We start from the raw sequence: 20612 nt of genomic DNA on the forward strand, positions 1-20612 counted from the left end.
TCCAACATGCTCATTCAGTCTTCAGCTACATCCAATATGCTATTCAACCCATCTCCTGAATTCTTTGTTCCCAAGGATGCCTACTTATTCCTGTTTCATGGACCCATTTCCTTCCTTTGCTTGATATTCATTATGCTTACTGCATCCACACAGGAGGCTGGGAACATGAATTATGTTCCCACTACCACAGGCTGTCAATCTGCCATTTTCCTTCCACTCTGACTATACCAGTCAGCTTCTCATCACGGCTCCCTGTGAGCTATTCACCAAGTGAGACCATACTCCTCCACTCACAGCAATCTCTCCAAGGAACTCCCTATGGAGTTCAGGTAGAATCCATGGTCTCACGTGGCCCATGGGGCCCACCAACCTCATCCCCCAAACCCTCCTGCCATCCCTTCTGGCATGAGCCACAAAAAACTCCTGCCAGTCTTCAACAAAGCCTGCTTCCACCTCAGAACTGCCAGCACTGCTGGTGCCTCAGCCTCACATTATTCTCATTAAGCAATCTGCTGGCTTCTGACTCCCTCACCTCCTTTGTGATCATGTTCAAATGGCACCTCCGTGGGTCCTCCCCATCATCCTATTTAAATCTAACCCTTCCCAAAGCCTAACACTTTCTAATTTTCTTCCCTGATTTTTTCCTACAGTACTTAAAAATCATTGGACATGTGGGCTTTTCTGGTCTATTTACTGTTCCTTGAGATAGAAACTTTGTTAATTGCTGTATCTACAGTAATTAGAACAGTGTCTGGCACTATTAGGGGGAGGGGAGAAGAGAGTGTACCTCAGGACTCTCACTCTGGGCTCACCGGCCACAGGCTCACTCCAAATTGCAGGGAGGCTTTAACCTTTAGGAAAATTCAAAGAGGCATTGCTCTTTTACAAAAGTTATCTCCCTTCTTTGGAATCGGAGACCTCAAGGTATGGAAAGGATGTGAAGAAGTAGCACTAGGAAGAGAAACAGGCAGGACTCTAAGGACTCTAAGAGTGTCCCTTGGCCAGTACATCCAACCTCTTCTGCTGAGTTTTCAACCCTACCTCACAGAAATCCGACCACCTTGTTTCCCCTGGGGGTTCCTCACAGTTTTTATGTTATTTTTTTTCTCAGCTCTAGACATTTCCAGTTCCGAGAAAAGAGTTAGCAGTTTAGGCTAGCCTTCTTTTTTTTTTTTTTTTTAAATAGTCTTTTTTTTTTTTAATTTTTATTTATTTATGACAGCCACAGAGAGAGAGAGAGAGAGGCAGAGACACAGGCAGAGGGAGAAGCAGGCTCCATGCACCGGGAGCCCGACGTGGGATTCGATCCCGGGTCTCCAGGATCGCGCCCTGGGCCAAAGGCAGGCGCCAAACCGCTGCGCCACCCAGGGATCCCTAGGCTAGCCTTCTGATTGCTGCTGTCAAATCACCAAAAACTTAATGGCTTCAAACAACATAAATTATCTTAACAGTTTTGCAGGTCAGAAATCCAAAATGATCCTCACTGACCTAAAAAGCTGTGTTCCTTAGTAGAGGCTGTAAGAACTTCTAGAGGCTGCCCACATTCCCTGGCTCATTACATCAGGTGCCCTCCTTAACATCCATCATTTAGTTACCCCATCCCCCTCGACTCCAGCAATGCTGTTTCTTTCCTATGATTAAGAATTTATGGGGATCCCTCGGTGGCGCAACGGTTTAGCGCCTGCCTTTGGCCCAGGGCACGATCCTGGAGACCCGGGATCGAATCCCACATCGGGCTCCCGGTGCATGGAGCCTGCTTCTCCCTCTGCCTGTGTCTCTGCCTCTCTCTCTCTGTGACTATAATGCATAAATAAATAAAAATTTTTTTAAAAAAGAATTTATTATGATTTGTCTCCCTAATTGTCTTGGTTTTTCCTCCCTTCCCATATGATCCTGTTTTTTCTTAAATTCCACAAGTGAAATACTATGATGTTTGACTTATTTCGCTTAGCATAATACCCTCTAGTTCCATACAAGTCATTGCAAATGGCAATATTTCATTTTTTATGGCTGAATAATATTCCAATGTGTATGTGTATGTATACACACACACACACACACATATGCCACACCTTTATCCATTTATCTGTAGATGGGACATTTGGGCTCTTTCTATAGTTTGGCTATTGTGGACATTGCTATGAACCACTGGAGTGCAGGCGTCCCTTTGGATCACTACATTTGTATTTTTGGGACAAATACTTAGTGCAATTGCTGGGTTGCAGGGCAGCTCTATTTTCAACTTTCTGAGGAACTCCATACTTCTTTTTCCAGAACGGCTGTACCAGCTTACATTCCCACCAACAGTGTAAGAGGGTTCCCTTTTCTCTGCATCCTCACCAACAGCTTTTGTTTCCTGACTTGTTAATTTTAGCCATTCTGATGGGTGTGAAGTGGTATCTCATTGTGATTTTGATTTGTATTTCTCTGATGCCAAATGATATTGAGCAGTTTTTCATGTGTCTGTTGGCCATTTTTAGGTCTTCTTTGGAGAAATGTCTGTTCATAACTTCTGCTCATTTCTTTCTGTAAAAAAAAATTATTCATGAGAGAAACAGAGAGTCAAACATAGGCAGAGGGAGAAGCAGGCTCCTCGCAGGGATCCCGATGCAGGACTCGATCCCTGGCCCGGGATCACACCCTGAGCTGAAGGCAGAAGCTCAACCACTGAGCCACCCAGGCATCCCTCTTCTGCCCACTTCTTAACTGGATTATTTGTTCTTTGGGTATTGAGTCTGATAAGTTCTTTATAGATTTTGGATACTAACCCTTTATCTGCTGAGACATTTTCAAATATTTTCTCCTATTCTGTCAGTTGTCTTGGTTTTGTCAACAGTTTCCTTTGCTATGCAAAAGCTTTTTATCTTGATGAAGTCCCAATAGTTCATTTTTGCCTTTGTTTCTCTTGCCTTTGGAGACGTGTCTAGCAAGAAGTTGCTGTGGCCGATGTCACAGAGGTTGCTGCCTGTGTTCTGCTACAATTTTGATGGATTCCTTTCTCACATTTAGGTCTTTCATCCATTTTGAATGTTTTTATGTATGGTGTGAGAAAATGAACCACTCCTCTGCATGAGGCTGTCCAATAACATTTGTTGAAGAGACGATCTTTTTTCCATTGGATATTCTTTCCTGCTTTGCCGAAAATTAGCTGACCATAGACTTGAGGGTCCATTTCTGGGTTTTCCATTCTGTTCCAGTGATCTATGTGCCTGTTTTTGTGCCAGCACCATAGCATCTTGAAGATTATAGCTTTGTGATATAGTGTGGCTTGAACTCTGGAATTGTGATGTCACCAGCTTTGGTTTTATTCAACTTTCCTTCAACTATTCTGGGTCTTTTCTGGTCCTGTACAAATTTTACGATTATTGTGAGAAAAGTTGATGATATTTTGATAAGGATTGCATTGAATGTACAGGTTGCTCTAGGTAGTATAGACATTTTAACAATACTTGTTCTTCCAATCCATGAGCAAGGATTTCTTTGTGTCTTCCTCAACTTCCTTCATGAGTATTCTATAGTTCTCTGAATACAGATCCTTTGCCTCTTTGGTTAGGTTTATTTCTAGCTATCTTATGGTTTTTAGTGCAATTTTAAGTACTTAATTTCTCCTACTTCTGTCTCATTGTTAGTATACAAAAATGCAACTGATCTTTGTACACTGATTTTATGTCCTGCCACTTTGCTGAATTCCTGAGTTCTAGAAATTTTGGGGTGGAGTCTTGGGTTTTCCACAGAGAATCATGTCATCTGCAAAGAGTGAAAGTTTGAAAAAAAAAAAAGAGCGAAAGTTTGACCTTCTCTTTGCCAATTCAGATACGTTTTATTTCTTTTTGTTTCCTGATTGCTGAGGCTAAGACTTCTAGTACTACGTTGAACAACAGTGGTGAGAGTGGACATCCTTGTTGTGTTCCTGACCTTAGGGGAAAGGCTCTCATTTTTTGGGGAATCCACTGAGTATGATATTCACTGTGGGCTTCTTGTATATAGCTTTTCTGATGTTGAGGTATGTTCCCTTTATCTCTGAACTGTGAAAAGCTTTAATCAAGGAAGGATGCTATACTTTGTCAAATACTTTTTCTGCATCTACTGAAAGGATCATACAGTTCGTCTCCTTTCTTTTATTAACATAGTGTATCACATTGATTAATTTGCAGATGCTGAACCACTCTTGCAGTCCAGCAATGAATCCTGCTTGGTCGTGGTGAATGATCCTTTTAATGTACTGTTGGATCCTATTGGCTAGTATCTTGGTGAGAATTTTTACATCCATGTTCATCAGAAATACTGATCTGTAATCCTTCTTCTTGGTGGGATCTTTGTCTGGTTTTGGGATCGAGGTACTGCTGGGCTCATAGAAAGTCTGAAAGATTTCCTTCTACTTTTATTTTTTTCAAACAGCTTCAGAATAGATATTAATTCTTCTTTAAATGTTTGGAAGAATTACCTTGGGAAGCTATCTGGCCCTGGACTCTTTATTTGTTGGGAGATTTTTTTTTTTTTTAAGATTTTATTTATTTGAGAGAGAGAGAGAGAGAGAGAGAGAGAGAGAGAGGCAGAGACATAGGCAGAAGGAGAAGCAGGCTCCATGCAGGGAGCCTGATGTGGGTCTCGATCCCAGGTCTCCAGGATCATGCCCTGGGCTGAAGGCAGGTGCTAAACCACTGAGCCACTTAGATTGCCCCTTTTGGGAGATTTTTTATTACTGTTTCTATTTCCTTGCTACTTATGAGTCTGTCCAGGTTTCCTAGGTCTTCCTGTTTAAGATTTTATTTTGGTATTTAAGATTTTATTTATTTGAGGGGGGGAGGGGAGAGAAAGAAGAGGCAGAGGAAGAGGGAGAAGTAGACTTCCCTGCCAAGCAGGGAGTCCAATGCGGGGTTTGACTGCAGGACCCTGGATAATGACCTGAGCCAAAAGCAGACACTTAACTAACTGTGGCACTCGGACACATCAGTTTATACATTTCTAGCAATGCATCCATTTCTTCCAGATGGCCTAATTTGTTGACATATAGTTGCTCATAGCATAGTCTTAAAACTGTTTGTATTTCTTTGGTGTTAGTTCTAATCTAACATCTTTCATTCATGATTTTATTTATTTGGGTCCTTTCTCTTCTTTTTGATAAGTCTGGCCAGGGCTTATTGATCTCATTATTTCTTAGAACCAGCTCCAGGTAGCCCCGGTGGCGCAGCGGTTTCACACTGCCTATAGCCCAGGGCGTGAGCCTGGAAACCCTGGATCGAGTCCCACGTCAGGCTCTCTGTATGATGCCTGCTTCTCCCTCTGCCCGTGTCTCTACCTCTCTCTCTCTGTCTCTATGAATAAATAAAATCTTTGGGAAGAAAAAAAAAAAAAAAAGAACCAGCTCCTAGTTTCATTGATCTGTTCTATTCTTTCGGTTTCTATTTTGTTGACTTCTGCTCTAATCTTTATTCTCGTCTCCTGATGGGTTTAGACTTTATTGTCCTTTCTGCAACTCCTTTAGGTATAAGGCTATGATGTGTATTTGAGACCTTTCTTGTTTCATGAGACAGGCTTATATTATAATACACTTCCCTTTTAGGACCACCTTTGTTGCATCCCAAAGGTTTTTAACAGCTGTGTTTTCATTTTCATGTTTCCATGAATTTTTAAAATTCTTATTTAATTTCCTAGTTGACAAATTCATTCTTTAGTAGGATGTTCTTTAACCTCCATGTGTTTCTTCCCAAATTTCTTGTGATTGAGTTCCGCTTTCAGAGCATTGTGGTCTGAAAATATTCAGGGAATGATTTCAGTCTTTTGGTACCAGTTGAGATCTGAGTTGTGACCCAGTATGTGATCTATTCTGGAAAGTGTTCTATGTGCACTTGAGACGAATATGTATTCTGTTGCTTTACAATGGAATGCTATGAATACATCTGTGAAGTCCATCTGGTCCAGTGTGTCATTCAAAAAAGCATTTGTCTCCTTATTGACCTGCTTAGATGATCTGTCCACTGCAGAGAATAGGGTGCTAAAGTCCCCTACTATTATTGTATTAACAATGTTTCTTTAATTTTGTTATTAATTGGTTTATAAAACTGGCTGCTCCCATGTTAGGGGCATAAATATTTACAATGGTTAGATCTTCTGATTGGATAGACTCTTCAATTATGATACAGTCTCCTTCCTTATTTCTTATTACAGTTTAAAATCTAATTTGTCTGATGTAAGGATTGCCACCACAGCTTTCTTTTGATGTCCATTAGCATGCTAAATGGTTCTCCACCCCCTCAATTTCAATCTGGAGGTGTCTTTGGGTCTTTTTTTTTTTTTTTTTTTTGTCTTTGGGTCTAAAGTGAGTGTCCTGCAGTCAGCAGATCCATGGGTCTTCCATTTTTATCCAATCTGATACCCTGTGTCTTCTGATTGGGGAATTTAGCCCATTTACATTCAGAGTAACCACTGAAAGAATTTAGTGACACTATATTGCATGCAAAGTCACTATTTTTTTTTTTTTTTTTTTTTTTAAATTTTATTTATTTATGATAGGCACACAGTGAGAGAGAGAGAAGCAGAGACATAGGCAGAGGGAGAAGCAGGCTCCATGCACGGGGAGCCCGACGTGGGATTCGATCCCGGGTCTCCAAGATCGCGCCCCGGGCCAAAGGCAGGCGCCAAACCGCTGCGCCACCCAGGGATCCCCAAAGTCACTATTAATGTATATTGTCACTGTTCCATTCTGGTCTCTATTACTTTTGGGTTCTCTCTTTGATTAAATGACCCCCTTTAATATTTCTTGCAGGACTGGTTTAGTGATCTCAAATTCTTTTTAATTTCTGTTTGTCCTGGAAGCTTTTTACCTCTCCTTCTATTTTGAATTACAGCCTTGTTGGATAAAGTATCCTTGGCTGCTTATTCTTCTCATTTAGCACCCAAAATAAATGATGCTAGTCCTTTCTGGCCTGCCAGGTCTCTGTGGGTAGGTCTACTGAAAGTCAAATGTTTCTATCCTTGTAGGTTACCAATCTCTTGTCCTGAACTGCTTTCAGGAATTTTTCTTTGTCTCAGAGATTTGCAAGCTTCAGTATTATATGTCAGAGTGCTGACCTATTGTTACTGATTTGAGGGGGGTTCTCTGTGCCTCCTGGACTTGAATGCATGTTTCCTTCCCCAGTTTAGGGAAATTCTCCACTATAATTTGCTCCAATATACCTTCTGCCCCCCTCTTTCTTCTTTTTTTGGGATCCCAATTATTCTAAATTGTTTAGCATTATCTCTCAAATTCTTCCTTCGAGATCCAGTATTTCTTTTTCTCAGCTTCTCTATTCTCTAAAATTCTGTCTTCTTTATCACTAATTCTTCTGCCTCATTTATCCTAGCAGTTAGAGCCTCCATTTTTATTGCATATCATTAACAGCCTTTTTTATTTCAACTTGATTAGATTTTATTTCCTGTATTTCTTCAAAAAGGAATTCTCTAGAGTCTTCTATGCTTTTTTCAAGCCCAGCTAGTAGCTTTATAATCGTTATTCTGAACTCTGGTTTTGGCATCTTACTTATATCCATACTGATTAGATCCTTAGCAATCAGTACTGCCTCTTGTTCTTTTTGAGGTGAGTTTTCCCGTCTTGTCATTCTGTCCAGAGAAGAATAGATGAACGAGAACAAAATACTAAAATGGCAACAACCATTCCAGAGAAAAACATACACTAAACAAATCAGAAGAGACCCCAAACCTAAAATACATAAATAAATAAATTTTTCAAAAGACAGAATATAAACAGAGCAATACACTGGACCATGTGTGTACTTTGGTCTGTTAGACAACTAGATTCCAAAATTGTAAAAACAAAACAAAACAAAAAAAAAACCCTTATATATGTACAAAAATAAAATTAAATACCATGAAAGGAAAAAATATAACTGTGAAAATGAAAATTAAAAGACACAAAAAAAGAATCCATAGACAGATAAACAGGACAAAGTAATACACTATATCCTGGGTGTATTTTGGCCTGTTAGAAGAAAACTGCATCTCAAAATTATAAAGGAAGAAAAACATATATGTACAAACATAAAATGAAAAACAAAGAAAGGATAAAAAGTAACTGTAAAAATGAAAATTAAGATTTAAAAAAAGTTGATAAAGTAAGAAATCAATTGAAAAGGAATGAGAAAAAAACTTAAAATTGAAAGACTAACAAATCATGAGAAAAAAGCCCATGAATTCTATATACTATTTTCCCCTAGTGTGGAGTTTTGCAGTTCTCGATGATCAATAAACTTGGTCCTAGCTGGATATTCTTGCTGATCTTCTGAGGGAGGGGCCTGATGTGCTGATTATCAGGTGTCTGCCCCGGGCAGAACTGTACCACCCTTGCCTGGGGGCCAGGCTAAGTAAGAGCTCAGGATTGCTCTATGTGGCTTTTGTTCCCTGAAGCCTTTCCACACTGCTTTAGAGGATGAGAATGAAAATGGCAGCCTCCCAATTTCCAGCCCCAAAGCCGAAACTTGTACCCTGCCCCAACTCTTCAGTGTGCCCTCAAGGAAAATCAGTCAATCACCCTTCTCTCTGGTTTCTATCAGCACTCTGCGCTCACCTACCCTGTGACTGAGCATTTCTATTTCAGGCACGTGACCCCTCTTCAAGTCTCCAGACCTTGCAGACTCTTGCAGCACGCACTGTGTGTGATTGTGTGTGTGTGTGTGTGTGTGTGTGTGTGTGTGTGTGTGTGTGTAGCACTGGTCCTGCAGCTCACTGGGCCCCTGCTCAGAGAACAGTTTGCGGTTTATGGCACAAGTCCCAGGAGTAGGCTCACTGATTACAGCTGGCTTCCCCACTCCAGATGCCTGGGAACCCTGCCACACTTGGGCACGCCTGGTCTTCCTCTGACCCTAAGGATCCTGAGGCAACACTGTCTCATCTGGGATCCCACTCCACTTTCCCACCTGAGTGCCTTTCAGACAGGGACTTGCCTCAAGGGAACAGACTTCTAAAAGTTCTGATTTTGTGCCCTACTTTTCTAATACTTTCTGGTAGCCAGTTTACAAAGGCTCCCTCCCTCTGCGGTTTATCTTCCCATATATCGCCTCAGATTCACTTCTCTGCACCTCCTACCTTGTATAAAGCAGTCACTGTTTTATTTGTAGATTTGCAGCTATTCTTTTCTTAAATCTCCAGTTGAGTTCGAAGGTGTTCATCAGGATGATTTAATAGATACCTAGCTGAGTTCCTTGCACCCAACAAAACTAAGGTCGTCATCCAGTGAAGTCTTTCTTGCATGTCATCACTAGACTCTGCTTCTGTCCCCACATCTCCTTCCCTGACTCTGTCTTCCCCAATCACCCTGTGATTACACTGGGCCCATCCAGATAATCCAGGATAATCTTCCCATGTCAAGACCCTTAACTACATCTTAATTACTTTTGCCATGTAACCTAACATATTCACATGTTCTGGGGATTAAGACTTGGACAAGGAGGGGGGCATTATTTGGCCTACCACAGCTATTTGTCATCTTGTTTGGAACTGGTGACCAGGGTTTCTAAAACTAGAGTCCATGGCTAGGCTTCAGATTATCTGTAAAACCCATGAGATTGTTGGCAAAATGTTGTATGTTCTGGAGTGTTTCTCAAGAGAGTTCCTGTATCTTTCATGATTTTCCACAGAGCTACAAGCCCAACACTATCACTTACTGTCCAAGACCTGACTGAAGGAAGAGAGCCAAGACCAGCACCGTACCCATAATTATCATAACACAGACACAATTCTCCCACCTTATACTGTTAAGAAAAACTCATCACTTCTTCCAACCCCTTCTCAGGACATGCACAATTCCACACCGCGCACAAACCTCTCCTGAGATAGAGGTGCCTGAGGGCACAGTTTAACAGCAGAATAATTGCCCCAGTAAGTGGAAAGAGCAGTAATGAGTAACAGGCCTGTGGGTAAAAAGGGGGTTTGAATCAAACTTTAAGTCACATAGGACCCATGCTTGAGCCCTCTTCTTTTCCAGCTAAGCCTCTAACCACAGGTGGAGAAAATAAAAGCCCCTGGCAAAAACAAAGCCACCTCTTAGCAGAGGAGCATTCCGGGATCTGTGACCCTTCTCTTCCTTCTTTCATTCTCAATAAGGAGAGGCTCACCACAGTGTTCACAAACCCTTACAGCTTTCCTCAGACAGCTTCCCAGCTGCTTACTGAGGCGAATATCACAGACTCTAGATATGAAATGGAAGGTTTCTTCATCTGAATCCGAAAATTTTTTCATAGCACAAGTAAAAGCCTTAGGAAATAGTGTCTCTTACACCTGTGTGCCCAGCCACAAGCCAAGAAAAAGTTCACTTACTTTGACTGCAAGGTCTGTCTCGGCCATGTGCCATCTTCATTTTGGGGCTCAATTACTAGCACCTAAGTGAAAGGGGAAACCATGTAAGGAATATGCAAAGGACCTCACTGCTGACGAGCTCAGAACCAGAAGCTATCTGGCCACAGACCCTGGCAGAGCTGCCTGCTGGGTGTGGCCTGAGCCATCCTACCTGACCCTGGTAGAGCCCGGCATCCTGGACAGTGTTGTCTAGCTTGCTCAGCTGCTCGTAGGTATTACTCATGTATTTGTTCCACAGCCGTGTTTCACGCTCAGCAGGGATGTTGAACAGCTTCCGCATCTCCTTCTCGATGGTTGCTGGGGACAGGCAGAAAGATCACTCAGGGTTTTCTCCAGACACAAGGCTAAAACCAGCTGTAGCAAGCTAATGCTCATCCTCCTTCCTGTTTGGATGGTCACACGGTGCTTTGGACTAACAGTTCTGACTAACCTCAGCCCCTCAGTGATTCCTAAGGCCACACATCTTCCACAGGCATCCTCTTTCATTCACATACCTAGAAATTTTCCCTATGTTTCTCCTTTGATGAAGTGGGTCCCATTTATAACATTTAAGCAATGCAGAAAGGTAAGAAAGCTTATCTTCCAGGTTAAGATAAATGTGGTTTCAAATACCAGCCCTGACATTTTCTCTAAGTTACTGTAACCTCTCTGAATCTGCATTTCCTCATCTTTATCACTATGTCAAACAGGTAGGAGCACACCCAGCATTCTATAAAACATGATTCCCAGGCTTAGCTATCCACAAGAACCAGGTCAGGACTGATAACCACAACCTGAGACTGTGGATAACAATTCTGGAGGGGGTGCCCAGATTCCTTCCCATCAGCTATAGTGCTCTGCACTCTACCCCCAGATATTCAGGACCCCAGCCAAGCTACTCACCGATGGTGTCTGCCTTGCTGAAATGGCAACTCAGCACATTGGTGGGGTTGCTATTCTCACAGAGCTTCAGTTCCAGCAAATACACCTCTACCTTGCAATGCTTGACAAACAGGCCGTGCTCCACAACCTGCAAACAAGAGGCACAGGTGAAGTAGTGGTTCCATACCAGGCAGTCTTGGAAATGATAGTTTTCATCAGTGCTAAGAGGCAGAATCCACACAATAATCAGTTTCCCAGGGATCCCTGGGTGGCTCAGCGGTTTAGTGCCTGCCTTCGGCCCAGGGCATGATCCTGGAGTCCTGGGATCGAGTCCCGCATTGGGCTCCCTGCATGGAGTCTGCTTCTCCCTCTGCCTCTCTCTCTCTGTGTGTCTCTCTCATGTATAAATAGATAAAAATCTTTAAAAAAAAAAAATCAGTTTCCCTAAGTGATCAGGGGATCAGAAGGACAGATTTTTAAAGCCACGAGCATCTGTCCTAGGAGTTTAAAATCTTTCCACTCATGAGGAAGGATGGAAACAGAGCTAGCTAGAAAACTGCACCACAGAGAAAACACTGTTCATCTCTAAGTTGGGATCGTGATATCTCTCTTGCAGGGTTTGTTGAAAGAGAGAACTAGAGAATGTAGCTAAATCCCTGTGGTAGCAGAACACTCACCATATGGCAGCATTGGGCATTAGGGGACATCTGAAGGAGACCGCACATCCCCAACTTTTTGATCCCTAACCCCCCTCAGGGGCCCAGGTTTACAGTTGGAGAAAGTAGGTAGTTCCGGTCCCAAACAATGACTCTTAGAAGCATGGCCTCAGGACTGCAGCTCTTTCCTACTCTGAGAAGGGGAACTACATACCAGGAAGAGTGAGAAATTTACCCAATGTCTACCTATTAGCAGGCATGTGGGCTCCTGTGATTTCCCCTCTGGTAGGACAAGCAAGCAAATGACTATGGGAGTCAGGATTGGTGGTCTTCTCCAAAGTCCCATTTACCAAAAGGGTGAAGAATCTGGGTTTCTATCCCACGGGCCACTTTCCCTCAGAAGGCTATTCTTCTCTGGCTTATAACCATCTGCTTTTTGAGATATTCAACAGTGTGGCCAAAGACAAGCACAGAGAAAAAAGTAGTCTCAGAAAAGTTGTAAGATAAATGAAGCAGTACATTATTATATGTCTGTATGACCCCAAATAAACTTTCTCTCATACAGCCTGCCAGAAAGTGCTCTCATGGCACTGCTGGACACATCCCCAAGCCATTGGGCAGCTCTGATGTTTGGAGGCCACTCACTGTAACATCCCAGGTGAGCAGCCTTACTCACCACACTCATGACCACAATTCCCTAAAGAGAATCAGATACAAGGCCTCAAACACATCAACCCCTTAGGTACATCCAGTACCCCGGAAAACGAACACCGGTGTCCCCAAGGAGCATTCACAAACATTGACCAGCAGCTGGGATAATCTGCATACTCACTTTTCTGACAATGGGCTGCTGGCCTTCTACACAGCCATACCAGTTTAGTAATTTATTCCAGGCCTCGGTTGGGACCAATACATAGTCCAATTCATCAATTAAATGTTCTTTCAATGTCTGACTCTCGGGATCTGAAAACAAAACAAAACACCTCATAATTCATTCATCTTCTTCCCAGAAATGTTTAACAGAATTCTTATGTACTTTTCAGAAACAAGAAAATTATTATAGAAACAGTTACAAAATTACAAAATTCTGTCACTGGTCATAACACAGAGCAGACCTGGCAACTGTCTTCAGCCATGCCCTCAGAGAAACGGGTTTTTCTTCTATAATGAAGTGGAGTACGCAGAATAAAAAACACCTGTTTACATTTTCAACGTGCTTCCCAAATCACAATGAAAACTTTAAATATGAATATTTAACATAATACTCTGCTTACTGAAACTTCACTGAAGACAAGTATCATCTTCTGATTTACTAAGAAAGCAACAAACACATCACTGAAGTTAATTTTATTTTATCAAGAGTCATTCAGTATTTTTAGTTTCCCACAGTCCCAAGTAAAAACCCAGCTGGACAACCCCTTACAGAGGGAGATGTCTTTAAGACCCTAACGTGCTAAACATCCACCTCACATGCACCACAGGCAGGAAGCATAACTAGTAGAAGTCAGAAGTGGACATCCGCAATCTTATACACACTCCCTCAACTGAGGACCAAGGAACTGGATCAAAAGAAGACTCAACCATCATCTCCCATCAATGGAGCCTCCCTGTGCCGATCAACACCCACTCCTGCCGTAGCACAAGCCACAAAAGTGGGAAAGCAAAAGTATGCACAACAGTGCCCCCCCATCTGTAACTCAAGGCATAGGATGCCTGGGTGGCTCAGTAGTTGCGCATCTGTCTTTGGCTCAGGTTGTGATCCTAGGGTCCTGGGATTGAGTCCCATTATCAGGCTCCCTGCATGGAGCCTGCTTCTCCCTCTGCCTGTGTCTCTGTCCCTCTCTCTCTGTGTCTCATGAATAAATAAAATCTTTAACAAAAATAAATAATAAATACACACACACACACACACACACACACACACACAAGCAAAACAAAAGCAAATATATACAAGCAAAACAAAACCAAAATCATAAATAGCATTCACAAGGTGACTGGGGCTTCCAGTCCCACATGACCCCTTGCCCCTCCAGCAATTTATACTTTATCCCATCAGCTCTTCTGCCCTTCCTTAGAGCCAAGTTTCGGATCTGATCCGCCTCTGCCTTTTTCATTTCCGGGGAGAATAGGAAAGGCGTCAAATAGCAGCAGAGGACAGGAATACCAAAGTGAGTTGGATGAACAGATAATTATGATGGGGTATACAACTACTGTGGAATACTATTCAAACTTTAAATGGAAGGAAATCCTGACACATGCTATGAGGATGAACCCAAGAATATGATACTAAATAATATAAGGCAGTCACAGAAAAACACACTGAATGACTCCACTTAAAAGAGGTTATCTAGAATAGTGAGATTCAGACACAAAAAGTAGAATGGTGGCTGCCAGGGGCTCAGAGGGAAGGAGATTGGGAGCTATTGTTTAATGGGTATGGAGTTTCAGTTCTGCAACATGAAAAAGTCCTCAAGATTGGTTGCAAATCAATGTGAATATACTTAATGCTATATACACTTAAAAATCGTTAAGATGATAAATTCTAAGTGATGTGTATTTTATCATAATAATAATAATCATAATAATCATAGGGGATCCCTGGGTGGCTCAGCAGTTTAGCTCCTGCCTTCGGCCCAGGGCATAATCCTGGAGTCCCAGGATCGAGTCCCGGGTTGGGCTCCCTGCATGGAGCCTGCTTCTCCCTCTGCCTGTGTCTCTGCCTGCCTCTCTCTCTCTCTTGTGAATAAATAAAATCTTTAAAAATAATAATAATAATAATGATAAAAAATAGATGGATCCTTTTCATTGATGAGCCAACCACTTTCCACAGCAGCTCTGGCATGATTATTAACACCAATAAACCAGGCCTTTTTTGGTGAGCAATAAAAGGATGATCCCCTGATATCATTCTGCTTGACAAAATTGACACCTAATTCCAAACTTTTCTCAGATTTATAAATTAAAACCCACAGAAGTTATTCACTTCTTGTCTAACTTGGGGAGATACTCTTCTTCATTTCTAACAATAAGCACTATGCAGATCTGGCATTAAACACAGTGTCACGCAGTGGCTAGAAACCTTTAAATGTGGGAAAGGGACATGCATCTCTCAGCACCACCAACACCAAGTGCATCATTTCCACAGGGCATTTTCCTCTTTAAGGCTCTGTGATGATTTTCACCCACGTCACTCTTCCAGACTCAGTACAAATACAGGAAACATGACTGGGAATTCCCAATGAAGTTTACTATTTTCACTTGAAACAAGATCAGTCTAAAAGGCATCATGCTCAGAATCACACAAAGGTTTGAGAATGAGGATTTAGTCTCTGCAAATTTCTTCAACAGAGGCAAATAAAGGGGGGGAAAGTGAGAGCACAGCTTGGCCTACACACAGGGATTCCATCTGATATACAGCAGGTACAGAGGTGGAAAGAAGGGTACTCTGCAGACCAACATAAGCAAGGGTATGCTGTACCCTATCCTTCCTACACTTTCAAGAGTCCCACCCAGCCATTTCCATTCCCTAGGTGAAAGGCAGCCTGACTGGGACAGGGGACTGAGTCTGGGAACTAAGGGGGTAACCTATCTCACCAAAGATAGGTCATTCCTGCACTGTCAATGTTCCAAGCAGGGTCTGAACAGAATACACTTCTCACCTCCTAAGCACACAGTAAATGTTTCAAGCCATAGCCAAATGACATAAAAATGGAGGACCATGGAAGAAACCTTGCCCTTACCAAAATGATTTCACAGAGCCCCTCTAGCCCTAGAATTCACACCACTAGTATTCTTAAAAGCATTAAGAAATCTGTTATTTAAAAAAAGAGGAGCACCTGCCTGGCTCAGTCAGTAGAGCATGCAACTCCTGATCTCAGGGTCATGAGTTCAAGCCTCACAGTGGGTTAGAGGTTACTTAAAAAAATAAAGGGGGGGGGGGATGTACACACAACCCCGTGCTCCCTCAGGCCAGCTTCATGATGTGATGACACCATCTGACCTACATCATCAGGAAACAAAGCACATGAATTATTATGCCACTAAGACCTCCCCTAAAACAAGTCTGATTTGAAGAACTGCTCATTTTTAAAAACACCCAGGTTAGCGTTAAGTACTTGGATCAAGCCTCATACATAGTCTGCCTTCCTACTCCCCGCCTTGGGCACAATCAATAGATCAGCTCTATCCTGCTTGCAAGGAAGTCTAAAGCTAGGCAAAACACAGCCCAGGAAAGATCAATTGTCTTATCTATGCATCTAGAGGTACTGGCCCAGCTCTGGTATGTCATGCTAATTTTTTCAATCACTTCTTCCAATGCGAGCTGACGGTGTTAATAATCTACCTTCCACCTCTCTTCACACTACTCCTATGACAAACTACTATCATGGGAATGCTTGATGGATGTAGACAGGTGTGCAATTTGTTCCACTAAAAAGATAACAAAAAATTATAGTACCCAAATTTCAAATTCCAGATGCAATTTCAAAATGATATCCTACTTCTTTCCATTCCACATCTAATTAATATAAAATCTGACATCTCTAGCAAAACTAGTTTGCAAAAGAAAAATGTTAGAAGCATGCTTCTGCCTGAAGCAGTTAAGTTTGGGGAAAAATAGTTTAACTTCTCCCTGAGGGTCTACAAAGATTTCTGCTATTGACGCAAATCAAGGACACTTGTTTCTAATCCATCACAGTAGGAAAGTTAGGTTCACAACTTCATGTTAATGATAAATATGACCTCAGGCCACTGCTTAGGTGGTTATTTCACTTAGAAAAGCAATAGGATAATATACCTGAGAAGAGTCCAGAGTTATCTATCGGGCCAGGAAACAGATTGTGTTCACCCACATTGTACATATCCCAGCTGTCGAAACCCACATACTTCTTCCACTGCTTGAACCACCGGCTGTCAATAAGATACCTAGACAGAGATAAAAATTTACTATGCCAGAAAAACTGAGGTTCTGAGTTTCTGCAGTTGCTCCTTTAAATTTTTTATGGTCTTTCCACCTGGAGAACACACAATTCCCATTTAAAAACACACTCTCAGGCAGCCCGAGTGGCTCAGCGGTTTACACTGCCTTCAGGCCAGGGTGTGATCCTGGAGACCTGGGATAGAGTCCCATGTCAGACTTCCTGCATGGAACCTGCCTCTCTCTCTGTCTCATGAATAAATAGTCTTTAAAAAAAAAAAAAGAGGGATCCCTGGGTGGCGCAGCGGTTTGGCACCTGCCTTTGGCCCAGGGCGCAATCCTGGAGACCCGGGATCGAATCCCACGTCGGGCTCCCGGTGCATGGAGCCTGCTTCTCCCTCTACCTGTGTCTCTGCCTCTCTCTCTCTCTCTCTCTGTGACTATCATAAATAAATAAAAATTAAAAATAAATAAAATAAATAAATAAATAAATGAAAGAAAGAAAAGAAAAGAAAAGAAAAGGAAAAGAAAAGAAAAGAAAAGAAAAGAAAAGAAAAGAAAAGAAAAGAAAAGAAAAGAAAAGAAAAGAAAAGAAAAGAAAAGAAAAGAAAAAGAAAAGAATGAGAGGTGCTCGGGTGGCTCAGTTGCTTAAGCATCCAATTCTTGGTCTCAAATCAAGTTCTGATCTCAGAGTTGTGAGTTCAAGCCCTACACAGCACTCTACAACTGGGTATGGAATCTACTTTAAAAAAAAAAAAAAAAAAGGGGATCCCTGGGTGGCGCAGCGGTTTGGCGCCTGTCTTTGGCCCAGGGCGCGATCCTGGAGACCCGGGATCGAATCCCACATCGGGCTCCCGGGGCATGGAGCCTGCTTCTCCCTCTGCCTGTGTCTCTGCCTCTCTCTCTTTCTCTCTGTATGACTATCATAAATAAATAAAATAAAAAAAAAAAAAATAAAAAAAAATAAAATAAAATAAAAAAAAAAAAGAATGAATAAATAAATAAATGAATAAATAAATGAAAGGAAATTATTGGATTCAAGCTTATTTAAATGAAGTCCTCCTATGAGTAAATTCCTGTTCACTAATGAGTAATTCAGTAATTTCAAATGATCTTTTTTTTTTTTCAAATGATCTTTATAGAAGTTCTTGTCTAGGACAGTTAACTTTTATAAGTATCACTATGAAAAAAATTTTAAAAAGTATCACTATGATGTTTTACAATTAAGAGAGGAGGAGTAAATCTTTGTGGGGGGAAAAAAGCACAACAATCATATTGGTGAATCCTTCAAGGTCTTTTTTTTTTTTTTTTTTAAAGATTTTGTCTATCTATTCATTTAAGAGAGAGCACTTGAGAGATCACAAGCAGGGGGAGGGGAGGAGGGAGAGGCAGACTCCCTGCTGAACAGGGAGCCTGATGCAGGGATGATCCCAGGACCCCAGGATCATGACCTGAGGTGAAGCAAGGCGCTTAAAACTGATTGAGCCACTCAGGTATCCCAAGTCCTTTAAGTTTTATAAAAAACAAACCTGAGCGATCAGGTAGCTTCCCAAAAGCCACAAGGATCTATATATACACCCAAATCTTTAAAATGCTCCTTTCCTGGATGCCTAGGTGGCTCAGTGATTGAGCATCTGCCTTTGGTTCAGGACATGATCCTGGGATCTGGAATCGAGTCCTACACCAGGCTCCCTGTGTGGGCGGAGCCTGCTTCTCTCTCTGCCTGTGTCTCTGCCTCGCTCTAAGAAATAAATAAAATCTTTTTAAAAAAATGTTCTTTTCCCTCCAAACCCCCTCCACACTTTTTTTTTTTTTAAGATTTCATTTATTCGTGAGAGACAGAGAAAGAGAAGCAGAGACACAGGCAGAGGGAGAAGCAGGCTCCCTGCACGGAGCCTGATGTGGGACTCCATCCCGCGTCTACAGGATCTCACCCTGAGCGGAAGGCAGATGCTCAACCGCTGAAACACCCAGGTGTTCCTCCCTCTAAACCCCTTGAACAATATACTCTCCAAACACTTTTAGTGTGACCTTAGACTATCTGAAACATCCTCTCTCTGATCTTGCCACATATTCTTCATCTATCACTCTGAAGCAGGATAACTTCTGCTTGCCCTGCTGTACAGCCCTATCTGAATTCCTCCTAATCCAAATGTTTCCCTTTTCCTGCTCAATTACCTTAAGTAGCATAAACACCACCTAATTTCTTAAAGATTCGATGTTCAATCATATTCGATGAAAATCTAAGCCTTAGCTTTCTACTCCCACACGATAATACCACCCAGGAATCTCTTCACTACTAATTTATTAAGAAGCCTACTGTCTCAGATTTGCTCTTCTAAACCATGGACTTTTCATCTTCTTATCTAGGCTCTAAGCTATCCTCCTCCCCCACACTGAAACGCTGCTGCCACAATTATTTTTGACACTTGCAACCAAAGTAACCCGGAGCTTTCAAACATTTGTTGGAGACATCTGTTCGAGAATTTACAAGTTACAAAAGTATCTACTTCTGATGTTCTTCTTAACCCATAACGTGGGGATGCCAAATACTGCTACCCTGGCTTTAATAGTAAGGTACCGAGGTCGGGGAGGTGAGGTCGCCTTCCCTCAAGGTCACACAGAGAGTCCTCGAAGGTAAGGGGCTCTTCCCATCCTGAAGGTCCCCGTGAGCACGCCCCTTCCCCGTACCCTGTAGCCCCTACCCCCCACCGGGTCCGCCCTCTGGGGCTCCGAAAGGGCCAGGATAACCCTCACACTTTCCCGGAGGTGCTTCTACGGGTCCTCTTCTGAGAGACAAGGTTCAGGACACCCTCTCAGGGTCACTAACACCGCCCCCACCCGGCCCCTATCCAAGCCGGGAAAGAGAGGTCTGGCCTAAGGACCAGAGCCCCTGCCTCTGGGTCTGGGCGGCGGAAAGGCGGGCCCGGTGCTCACCACTGCGCCCCTCGTTGGAGCGTGGTCCTCATTAAGGCCCCGAGCTCGGATTTCTGGGTCTCCGCATCAGGCCGCTCACGGTACCCTCCACCTTCCGCCATCTCGTCCGCCGCCCCGGCCCAGCCGGCCCGGACATCCGCCTCGCGCACGGCGTGCTGCGGGCCACGCCCACGCACGCACGGACGCACGGACGCACGCGCGTACCCAAGCCCCACCTAGCGCCGCGGCCTCGAACGTCCGCTCGCCTGCTTCTGCCTTTTCTCCCTATCACGTGCGGCCTTTCCCCACCGGGGCGGGGCGGAGCCGGGAGGGGGCTGGAGGAGGAGGTGGGTACTGGCAAACGTGCGGGCCCTTTCTGCCGCTCTGGGAGCCGCGAGGTGGGCTGCTTTGCATCCCTTTGTCGAGCCCGGCGATCTTTAGGCACCTGACCGCAGTCCCCTTGACCCCTCAGGCACCCCGTCCAGGCCCACGGTGTTAGCCTGCTTTTTAGATAAACCCAGGGCCAGGTGCGAGAAGCCCTGGAACTAGCTTTTCTTGCTTTGAGCTGGAGATCTTAAGCCAGTCCTTAGCCTTCCAAACGGGGGATCCGGGTGCCGGTCCTGGAGGCCCTGCAGGGATATTGGAGAGTGCCGGTATTCCTGCGCCTTGGGACCGGGACTCGACGGTGTAGTCTAGTCATTAACACTCCTTTCAAACAGTCTAGACGCCAGAATCATGGCCCACGACCGAATAACCCAAGCCCTCCACACAGCTAGCTGCTTGCCTTGTCAGGGAAACAAGCAGCCGCTGAGTGGCGATAGCAGCGAGGTTAGAAGGAGAGATCTGGATGTGTTCTCCACATTAGGTGCCCAAGTTGCTGCTTAATTTGTTGCTACAGGGACGCCTGGGTGGTC

General features: G+C 43.3%; 1 protein-coding gene across 3 annotated transcripts in view; it reads right to left on the bottom strand.

The window, feature by feature from the left end:
- The window catches only part of USP4 (ubiquitin specific peptidase 4), a 53226-nt gene extending 33363 nt beyond the window's left edge, over positions 1-19863 (bottom strand). For all 3 annotated transcript variants that reach the window (XM_041762206.1, XM_041762205.1, XM_041762208.1), the window contains exons 1-6: positions 19720-19863; positions 16663-16790; positions 12700-12830; positions 11233-11359; positions 10502-10647; positions 10312-10373 (exon numbers count right to left, since the gene is read on the bottom strand). In XM_041762206.1, the coding sequence (XP_041618140.1) occupies positions 10312-10373; positions 10502-10647; positions 11233-11359; positions 12700-12830; positions 16663-16790; positions 19720-19820 (695 nt within the window). In that variant the 5' untranslated portion in view covers positions 19821-19863. The remainder of the gene's footprint in view (positions 1-10311; positions 10374-10501; positions 10648-11232; positions 11360-12699; positions 12831-16662; positions 16791-19719) is intronic.
- Positions 19864-20612: the final 749 nt, after the last annotated feature.

Source organism: Vulpes lagopus, chromosome 7 (genome assembly GCF_018345385.1).
Source record: "Vulpes lagopus strain Blue_001 chromosome 7, ASM1834538v1, whole genome shotgun sequence".
Lineage (NCBI taxonomy): Eukaryota > Metazoa > Chordata > Mammalia > Carnivora > Canidae > Vulpes > Vulpes lagopus.